This window comes from Anolis sagrei, chromosome X (assembly GCF_037176765.1).
Source record: "Anolis sagrei isolate rAnoSag1 chromosome X, rAnoSag1.mat, whole genome shotgun sequence".
In the NCBI taxonomy this organism is placed as follows: Eukaryota; Metazoa; Chordata; class Lepidosauria; order Squamata; family Dactyloidae; genus Anolis; species Anolis sagrei.
The window spans coordinates 80,717,030-80,728,062 of NC_090034.1; the positions used below are offsets into that span (position 1 = coordinate 80,717,030).

The window sequence follows — 11,033 nt, forward strand, 5'->3', positions numbered from 1 at the left end:
ACCACTGCTCAAGCCTCCCCGTTGCTGATCGGGTTGTGTGTAGAGTTGTCACACACCGTTCCCTCCGGCTGTAAAGCTAGAAGAATTTCACGCTCCTTCCTTATCTTATCACAGCCGTTATTTTAAATCAAAAAGCAGAAAGACAATAGACGCCCACCCACCTACCTTTTTCTACACATAATATTGAGTCCCCTTCAGGAGAGGGGGGTAGGATATTTTTATTATTATTATTGTATATTGTCAAAGGCTTTCATGACTGGAATGACTGGGTTGTTGTGAGTTTTCCGGGCTGTATGGCCATGTTCCAGTAGCATTCTCTCCTGACGTTTCACCTGCATCTATGGCAGGCATCCTCAGAGGTTGTGAGGTCTATTGGAAACATCTGCTAGGCCATTAAATTCTAATCAGGGTGGCCAATTGCTACATTCACACCCGCCTCAGACAAGAGTTCTTTCTCCCACCCTGGACATTCCACAGATATATAAAACCCAATTTTCCTAGTTTTCAACAGACCTCACAACCTCTGGGGATTCCTGTCATAGATGCAGGTAAAATGTCAGTAGAGAATGCTTCTGGAACATGACCAAGACAACCCAGAAAACTCACAACAATCTATTATTATTATTATTATTATTATTATTATTATTATTATTATTTTCTTGCTAAGAGCAGCATTGTGGTGACATTGTTTTAACATCAATTTGTTTAACTATCCTTCTTCATCCAGGTGTACTTTAAGTGAAACCCTACTTGTATTGTCGAAGGCTTTCATGGCCGGAATCCAAGAGTTGTTGTAGGTTTTTCCGGGCTATATGGCCATGTTCTGGAGGCAATTTTTCTCCTGACGTTTCGCCTGCATCTATGGCAAGCATCCTCAGAGGTAACCTCATTACCTCTGAGGATGCTTGCCATAGATGCAGGCGAAACGTCAGGAGAAAAATTGCCTCCAGAACATGGCCATATAGCCCGGAAAAACCTACAACAACCCATGAAACCCTACTTGTTTGAAAAATCAACAGTCGTAATGTTTAGCTTTAATTGCATGCGTCTAAATTCCTTAGTAAACCCTCAGGTTGGTTTGACCACTTTAAGAGAGGAAAGCAGGATATCAATAAATATAGTAATAATGTTACAAAACTATACAGGGAATTTTGGAGTTCGGATCTCATTCATCTGTGACATTTGGTGGAGTAACTGCCCTTTTGAACCTCCGTCACAAGGTTGTTGGTGTGCATTCAGTGACCAAATCCTCTCCAGGATAAGAATCGCATCCATCTCAACCAGCCAAACTTTATGGGAAGGATGCAAGACTAGGCTGAGATCATACAGCACAAATCTCTGTCGTTGGTTATGCTTTGCAAGCCTTATGCTGAATGGTATCTTTGCATAATGAATGCTCATGCAGAGCAGCATAGGTAAGTAGGACACTGGCAGAGCTCAGTCTCATTTCTTTAGAAGGAGAACATGACATTGAATCATAGAAACATAGAATCATAGAGTTGGAAGAGACCTCATGGGCCACCCAGTCCAACCCCCACCAAGAAGCAGGAAAATTGCAGTCAAAGCATCCCTGACAGATGGCCAACCACCCTCTGTTTAAAAGCCTTCAAAGACGGAGCCCCCACCACACTCTGGGGCAGAGAATTCCACTTCTGAACAGCTCTCACAGTTAGGAAGTTCTTCCTAATATTCAGGTGGAATCTCCTTTCCTGTCGTTTGAATCCATTGTTCCATTGCGTTCTAGTCTCCAGGGCAGCAGAAGACAAGCTTGCTCCCTCATTCCTATGACTTCCCCTCACATCTTGATCCATGGCCCTCATCATGTCTTCTCTCAGCCATCTCTTTTTTAGACTAAACATGCCCAGCTCTTTTTTATTGGGGTTTTTTTCAACATACAATAAAAGAGGGGGAACAATCGAGTGTATAAGAAAGTGGGAAATGGTGAGAAAAGGTAAGAAAGAAAAGAAAAGCAGGGGGGAGGGGAGAAGGGTGAAGGGTGGGAGGGATTTGTTTTGTTGGGAGAGAGCCCATGGGGAATAGTCTCTAATAGTGATATTTTTGTACTCTTCATCTTCTTCATCGTCTTCTCTTCATCTTCTTCATCGTCTTCTCTTTTGTGCTCTCGCATCTTATATCTAATCCAAATTCTTTTTCTCTTTGGCCTGTTTTATTTAGCTCATACTAATTACATTTCTGCTCCTTCAAGTATTCTCTTAGGAATGACCAATCCGTTTTATGTCTCTCCGACTGATCTTGGAGTAGAAATGTTAGATAATCCAGATCCATGTAGTCTCTTAATTTGCTAAACCAGTTTTCAATTGATGGGATTTCCTTTAAACGCCACTTCTGAGCTAGGAGAGATCTTGCTGTGGTCGTTAAATAAAAGTATATTTTATCGTTATTTTTAACAAACTCGTTTTTTGTTTTTGTTTTTTTGTTGGATTCAATAAGTAATATTCCGGTTTAAGGTTGAATTTAATGTTTAAATTTTTTTTGAAATGGCCGTCTATTTTTTTCCAAAATTTTTGAATTTCCTTACAGGACCACCAGGCATGGATCCTGTGTCTTCTCCACATTTCCAGCATTTGTTATTTTGATTTTTATAAAATCTCGCTAATTTTTCTGAGGTTAAGTGCCATCTGAAAAACATTTTATACCAGTTTTTGTTTACCTTTAGGGATCTTGAATATTTATGCCCAGCTCTTTAAGCCGTTCCTTATAGGGTTTGCTCCATTGCTGGATTCCTAGAAGACTTCTCTAATAATGCAAGGGTCGGCTCCCTTTGGATGCACTTGCTGCCCCCCAAACAACAGGGAATAGGGGGTATGAGATTTTGGAGTGGATTGCACCATCTCCTATAGTTGCCTGCATCAAACATTATTTCTGATCAAGTTGTCACACAGTTGCCTGCCTCTAATGAGTTTACCCATCATGTATATATGTATACTTTGACAGCTGGCACTGACTCAGGTGAAAACTTGGGTGTTTCAAAGCCATGTTTGTGGCCCACAACCTGACTCTCCAATTACTGTACTGCCACCGCTCTGGTTTGCCAGCTCCTGGATGTGCAAAATGCTTAGGCATAAATCAGGGGGTGTTAATACAGTCTCATTAAATCAGTCAGGCGGGAGTAGCTCCCCCCACCCCTGACGTTCCTCCATGTTCTTCAAAAGCAGATCTTTTCTTGCTGTGGTTTACTGCTTAATTTTAATTTTAAAGCATCTTATTATTGTGGGTTACGGGGCAACAGGAATGAAACACAGCCCAAGCTGTGGTTTGCAATAATAGAAAGAAATCTTGCAAGATTGAAAAATACCTGCTTCGTTCATGCTTACCTTTGTAAAATAAATTTTAAAAAAAAGAAAAAGTGGGATGGCATTTTGGGACATTGTCTCTGGTCTTTTGGGAATTCCAATGAGTTGGGGCTTAGGGTTGGCAGAAGGGTTTGCTCACTTTGTGTTTCCTGAGCCCACCATGAGTCTTAGGACACATCATGCCACAACCTGAGTCATTGGAAAAGAGGCGAACGTTTGAGAGAGTGGAAATGAGGAAGAGCGGAGCAAAAAGACATTGCAAGCTAATAGAGCAGGCCTGGACAAACTTTCTAACTTGGAAACTGCATGGCGGGCCAGAGCAAGGTGGGCGGACAGGGAGGGAGGGGGTTCTCCCCAAGTCCCCTCCTTGCCCTTTCCTCCCTTTTCTCTTTCGGAGGCAGAAAGTGAAGGAAAGACGGTAAATGTTTTGATCCCAAAAGGGTTAGCCTTGGTTAGGATGAAATGGTGGATGGGCGAGAAAAAAAGTGTATCCATTAGACCTCGTATTACCTACTCGTGGTATAGAATCCTAGCACTGGAAGAGACCCCCAAGGGCCATCCAATCCAACCCCCTGCCATGCAAGAAACACTCCTGATATACAACCTCTGCAGAAAAGTCTCCCGAGAAGGTGACTCCATCACACTCCCAGGCAATCTATGCCACACTCCAGGAAGTTCTTCCTAATCTTTTCAGTCATTTGAAACCATTGCTTTCTTGCGCCCTGTTCTCTAGAGCAGCAGAAAGTCAGTTTTCTCCCTTCCTCCTCCTCCTCAATGGGACACCCTTTTAAATCTTGAAACATGGTTCCCATGTTCCCTCTCTACCTTCTCTTCTTCCAGCTAAACATTAACAAGGAGGAAGGAAAAATGGAAGGAATGGAGGGAGAGAAGGAAGGAAGGAAGGGTGGAAGAGAATGGAAGGAGGGAAAAGGAGAGAGGGAGGGAAGAAGGAAGGAAAGACAAAAGGGAAGGAAGGAAGGAGAAAGAGAGAGGGGGAAGGAGGGAGGAAAGAGGAAAGGAAGGAAGGGTGAAAAGGAAGGAGGGAGCGAGGGAGAAAGAGGGAGGTGAGGAAGGGAAGGAGGAAGGAAAGAGAGAAGGAAGGAAGGATGGTGAGAGAGAGGCGGGCATGAGAAAGGAGCCCAAGGAGCTGTATCCGGCTTCCTGGCCTTGATTTGCCCATACCTGTGATAGAGGCACTAAGTCCCATCTGATTTTCAAAGCAAGACATTTAGATTGTTCAACCAACCACCATCTCAAGATCCCATGGGATGTAGCTTTGGCAGTTGAATCATAACGCTGTAGTGTAAGTCATCCCCATCAATGGATATGATGCAGAAGATGGTGGTAGAATACAGTAGGATTTGCCACAACCCCTCCTCCCCAGCTCTGTTTTAAGCCAAACTCTGTGAAGACAAAATATTGTTGCCTAAGATATCTGAAGGTTGTGACTTCTTCTTTTCCTCCTCGCTGCAGACTCCGTATCACGTCAATCTCCTCTTGGCGGGTTATGATGAGCATGATGGGCCCACCCTTTACTACATGGACTACCTTGCCTCCTTAGCAAAGGCCCCCTTCGCAGCCCATGGTTATGGAGCGTTCCTCACCCTCAGCATCCTTGACCGCTACTACAAACCAGGTAGGTGGGACCCCTTTGCCTCAAGGGGCCTTGCTTAATTGCCCCTTAGCTTTGGAGCCCGGCTCCTTAAAGTGGTAAAAGGCAAGTGTAATGATGTGGAAGTAGTAGTACCCAAATTCTGAAAATCTGGGCAGGACAGTAAGATCTGTTTTATGGGTGTCTGGAGGCAATGTTTTGGGATCTAAATGCCTCTTTGACTCTCCATTTTGTACAATTTCTAACAAATTCCACAAACAAGGGGCACACAACCACATCAGGGATCAATTACATGCACCGCTCCGTGGACCTCAGTTCTGGAAATCAAAACCAGAACTCATCCTGGTTCCAGCCCTTTGGTTTTGACTTTTTCGCTGTGCTTTTTTGGGGGACGCAGGGCTGGGGGATTGTTTTCAATCACCAGCTGCTCCCAAAGGCCTCCAAGAGTGAACTTCTTCAGAGGGCAGAGTTCAGGAGGAAGTTACTCACAACAAAAGCTTTGTGGCTGCAGTTTCCCTGTGTCTGAGCTGTTTGGTCATCAAAGACTTTATTTAATCCAGCCTGTGTTATTCAGACTTGGCTCTCCCATCAGGATAAGTATGACTACGTTGTGTTGGCATCCTGTTGGTGACATAGCAAGATATAACCAGAACTTCTTATTCAGAATTATTCCCTGTGCATGCCATTGATCTGTGCTGCCCAAGATTCTAGTTTACCAAGTGAGAATGAAGCTGTCCAGGAGGTGTCCAGCTATATTCCTGTAACCAAACACACAAAGAAGCAAATATCCTCTTTACATCAGTTTCTGTTAGGTGGTCACCTTGTCCCTTTAAAACAATGTTTCTCATCCTGTGGGTCAGGACCCCTGGTGGGGGGGTCATGACAGGGTGTCAGAGGGGTCACCAAAGACCATCAGAAAACATATTTCTGATGGTCTTAGGAACCCCTTAGGCAGAGAAAGCTGAAGCTCTCTCTACCTGTCCTTCTCTTCTTTTTTGAAAACAGGTGGCAAAGCCTCCCACCAAAAGCCCTCCTCCACTGTGATTGGCCAGCCTCTCAGCCGAGGGGAGGACTGTTTCTGAAACTCCAAGTGGGGAAGGGAGAGCAGGCATGCTTAGTGCATGGCAGTGTGGTGCGCATATGCCATGCAAGGGTGAAGGGAGATTCGCACCAGCGAGTCCCTTCAAGGCATGGGGGGTTCTGTGTGGGAAGTTTGGCCAAATTCTATCATTGGTGTGGTTCAGAATGCTCTTTAATTGTAGGCAAACTATAAATCCCAGCAAAAACAACTCCCAAATGTCAAGGTCTATTTTCCCCAAATTTTCCCATATTGAGTATTCATGCCAAGTTTGATCCAGATCCATCCTTGTTTGAGTTCATCATTGTATGGGAACCACATCTCCAGAACTCAAGGTCAATGCCTACCAAACCCTTCCAGTATTTTCTGTTGGTCATGGAAATTCTGTGAGCCAAGTAATATCTGTTCCCACGCACCAGGCGGGTCACACACTTGCAGCTAATAGGCCATCAGAGTTGTTCCGGGTTGTTGGGGAGCTCCTCCACCCACCCGAGGTGCAGGGAATCCCTGATGACTCGGCAACTCGGTGCAGCGATTTCGCGCACCATTTTGCAGGCAAAGTTGCTCAGACACACCTCGAGCTGGAGGTCTATCCCACTGCTCCTCCCTGTCGGGCTCCTCTCCTACAAACACACTTTTATCTCTATCTCGTCCAGGGTTTTAATTTTTTTTAAGACATTTTACCTCATACATTTAGCCCGCCCTCTGTGTCTGATTTTATTATGTTATTTTATGTTGTTGATTTTATTTGTTATTTCATATATTGTTTGATGTATTTGGTTATTGTGTGTTTATTATGTTGTATGATTTTGGGCCTGGCCTCATGTTAGCTGCCCCGAGTCCCCTCTGGGGAGATGGTGGCAGGGCATAAATAAAGTTTGGTTCAATTCCTTCATTGGTGGAGTTCAGAATGCTCTTTGATTGTAGTTTAACTATAAATCCAGCAATTACAACTCCCAAATGACAAAATCAATCCCCTCCCCCCCCCCCCCCCCCAAAAAAAAGATCCCACTAGTTTTCAAATTTGAGTGTATTGGGTATTTGTGCCAAATTTGGTCCAGTGAATAAAAAATACATCCTGCATATCAGATATTTAAGTTACAATTCATAACAGTAGCAAAATTACAATTATGAAGGAGCAATGAAAATAATTTTATTGTTGGGGTCACCACAACATGAGGAACTGTATTAAGGGGTTTTGGCATTGGGTACATTGAGAAACACTGCCTTAGAACATTCCTAAAAAGGAAGTGACCTGGAATCACTTTGGTATGCTTCCTTTTTATGAAAAGTCCTCCCTAGAGGTTAAAATGGCCTAAGGAACATACCATTGCCTGTCTTCTCTTTCCTGCAGCACTCTCTCCCAGCTTCCAAGTTATTCTTATTGAGGACTTCCTCCAACTCCTAATGCTTCAGCCCAGTTTGTAGGCCCCAACATGGTCCTTCCTCAGATACTTGAGTATAGCTGGGACACATCTGTCATTTCCATTGTGAAAAGTGAACACCCAAGAGGGAATGTAGCTCTGAAAGCTTAGGCCAATTCCCCGCGTGCACATACGCACCCCTCTGAGTGCTTTGCAACCGACCTGGGACAGATGGAGCTGATTTAGGACCCTAATCAGCTCAAGAAGGCGACCATGTCCGGGCCCTTCCCGAGCCGTGGGAGGCAGGATCCTGAAGGTTTCCCCTTGCGCTGGAACGAATCAATTTGGGATGCCTCGTTGGGCAAGCGAGCCAGGGCACAGGTGATCCGCTGACATGTGGAACCAGTTTCCTCAGAGCTGGGAAAGGGGGCTCTCGTTCCTTAGTGCTGGGCTGAAAAACTCTCCAGACATCATTGAGGGCTTTTTTTTGGAGACGTGGAGCTGCTAATCAAAGCTGTCTGTCTCTCTCTCCATCTCCCAGGTATCACGCGCGAGGAAGCCATAGAGGTTCTCAAGAAATGTCTGGAGGAGGTGAGTGACCCATGTTTGGTTCCTTTGTCTGGGCTGGCATCTTGGACCTTGGCTTCGTCTTCTGCCCTGTTTTGCCAGGAAGAGGAAATAAACACAGAGCAACCAGATGTGAAATATGCTACTGGGGAATAAGCCTTCCTGTCCCACCCCATTTGGTTGCCTTCATGTTTTCCAGACTGTGACATTGCGATTCCGCCCTCCTCCTGTTTAAAAAACAAAAAGCAGGTTCTTCCATATTTAATACTTAGAACCTGTTCTTCTGCCTTGTTTTCTGACTGGCCCATCTGTTTAATACTTAGATGAGGGAAGGTATCCAACACGTGAGGCCTATATGTTTCCAATTTGAGTTCAGAGTGCTTTTCTGTGGATACATAGGACTTTGGTACTTTGCACTTGACTATTCACGAAAGCCGGGGAGGCCTGAATGATTTATTCCGAAATATTTGTGCCCATAGACTGCTCGGAAGCTTCAAATAGTCCAACGAGAGGCAACCAGGTTAATAACTGGGGCGGCATACAGGGAGCATACAACTCCCATGTTACGCCAGCTCCACTGGCTACCAGTTTGCTACCGGGAACAATTCAAGGTGCTGGTTTTGGCCTATAAAGCCCTAAATGGCCCCGGGACAAATAACCTGTCCGAATGCATCTCCCCCTATGAACCATCAGGAAGATTGAGATCCTCCGGCGAGGCCCTGCTTTCCATCCGCCATTATCACAGGCGCTATTGGTGGGGACAAGAGACAGGGCCTTCTCGGTGATGGCTCCCAGCTATGGAACTCTCTTCCTGGTGAGATCAGTTCGGCCCCCTCCCTCCTGTCCTTTAGAAGGATGGTAAAAACTTGGCTATGGGACTAAGCTTTCGGGACAAGGCAATAAAGCAGAAATAGGAAAGATGATCAGGCCAATTAGATTTGACGTGGATGACTAGGATGGTTTTAAATGGTGTATTTTAATATTTTGATAAATGTTTTTTAATGTTTATGTATGTGTATGTGAATTTGTGTCCCGGCATTGAATGTATGCTGTGCTCCGCCCTGAATCCCCTTCGGGATGAGAAGGGCGGAATATAAGTGTTTTAAATAAGGAGCCCCCGGTGGCACAGTGGGTTAAACCCCTGTGCCAGCAGGACTGAAGACCGACAGGTCGCAGGTTCGAATCCAGGGAGAGGCGGATGAGCTCTCTCAATCAGCTCCAGCTCCTCATGCGGGGACATGAGAGAAGCCTCACACAAGGATGGTAAAAACATCAATTCATCCAGGCGTCCCCTGGGCAACATCCTTGTAGACGGCCAATTCTCTCATAACAGAAGCGACTTGCAGTTTCTCAAGTCGCTCCATACACAACCAAAAAAAAATGTTTTAAATAAATAAATAGTTTGAAGTTGTAACCTTCTTAACTAGCAGTTTGTGTAAAGACTTTCTGTATATATTTCAGATTTCAATATTAATGTCAAAAATACATAGTATGATTTTACATAGGATTTGTGCTACATTAGAACAGTAAATCATAGAATCATAGAATCAAAGAGTTGGAAGAGACCTCGTGGGCCATCCAGTCCAACCCCATTCTGCCAAGAAGCAGGAATATTGCATTCAAATCACCCCTGACAGATGGCCATCCAGCCTCTGTTTAAAAGCTTCCAAAGAAGGAGCCTCCACCACACTCCGGGGCAGAGAGTTCCACTGCTGAACAGCTCTCACAGTCAGGAAGTTTCCACAATTAAAGATATGGACAAATTGGCTTTTTTGTTGAAGAAAAATACAGGTAACATTTTAAAGAGGACAAATTGGGACCCTCTCGATAACTATCTGGAAAACTTGTAAAAATGAAAATAAACACGAGAGACAATATTTCTCTTTGAGAAGTAAAAAACCTTTTTATGAAAGAAAGATTATTTCCAACAAGATGGAATGGAAATCAATTTTCCCCCACTTTTTGGGCACTTCCCCCCCCCCCCACACACACTTTTTTGGGCACTTTTTTTCTATATATATACTTCTACTCTCTTTTTTCTTTTATTCTTTTCTCTCACTTTTATTGTTCTCACTCTTTCGTTGTACTATGGAAAATATAATAAAAAATCCTTTAAAAAAAGAAAGAAATGGAGATGAGCACCAACTCCCAGAGTCGGACACAACTAGACTTAATATCAAGGGGAAATCTTTACCTTATACACCTTATATATGTAGCCTAAAGATAATTTGATACAATAGTTTCACTGTCTCCACCATCCATGTGAACAACTTTGGATTTTGAAGCATTTTGGATTTTTGGGGTAATCAACCTGTAATACGTTAATTAAAATGCTTATTGTTATGTATCATTCTAATATCCTTAGACAACTCCAGTTTACCTTGGTTTTTCTGACTTCATTTACAACCAACATCTCTCCCCTAATTGGAAGTTACAGCATTCTATAAACTAAAATACAGCATGTGAAAAAGAGCCACATTTAAAAAAAATCCAACCACTGTTAACATTTAAAACAATGAGATAAAAACAGTAAACAAGCAGTGAGATTAAAAAGAGTAACTCTCTCTCTCAATAGCTCCAGAAGCGCTTCATCCTGAACTTGCCTTCCTTCAATGCCCGGTTCATCGACAAAGACGGCATCCACGATGTGACCAACATCCCCCTCCTCAAAGCAGAGGCCTGAAAGCAGCATTTCCCTCTTCCCACTTTCTTTTTGGCTTTTTGTACTTGTTGGAAATTCAGAGCTCAGTGTATTGCGCTCTGCAAATACAAATAAAAGTTGACTCTTACAGTACTCTTTGTTTTTATTCCAGATTGCCTAGTTGTGATACAAGAAAGCCCCTGAATGAATCCAGTAATTCCCTTCACATATTTGGTCAGCCTTTGTGGTCAAATGATTGCGTTATGTATTTATCCAACAGAAAATCAGTTTCATACCAAGACGTTGTCATTTATTTTGCAAAGCTTGGAGAGAGATACTTCTTTCAAGTTACCCTAAGGCTCCCGTAAGAAGCCTTTCACCAGCCCTTTAGAGTTAAGATAAAGTGCTTAAATATAATACGAGGGGTATTTTTTAAGTAAGGTCCGTTGGAACATAA

The 11,033-nt window shown here is 43.6% G+C and overlaps 1 protein-coding gene across 1 annotated transcript in view; it reads left to right on the forward strand.

Annotated features, from left to right (window-relative positions):
• PSMB2 (proteasome 20S subunit beta 2) overlaps window positions 1-10,729 on the forward strand; it is a 35,257-nt gene extending 24,528 nt beyond the window's left edge. The window contains exons 4-6 of the mRNA XM_060784187.2: window positions 4,788-4,950; window positions 7,910-7,959; window positions 10,511-10,729. Coding sequence (XP_060640170.1) covers window positions 4,788-4,950; window positions 7,910-7,959; window positions 10,511-10,618 — 321 coding nt within the window. The 3' untranslated portion in view covers window positions 10,619-10,729. The remainder of the gene's footprint in view (window positions 1-4,787; window positions 4,951-7,909; window positions 7,960-10,510) is intronic.
• Window positions 10,730-11,033: the final 304 nt, after the last annotated feature.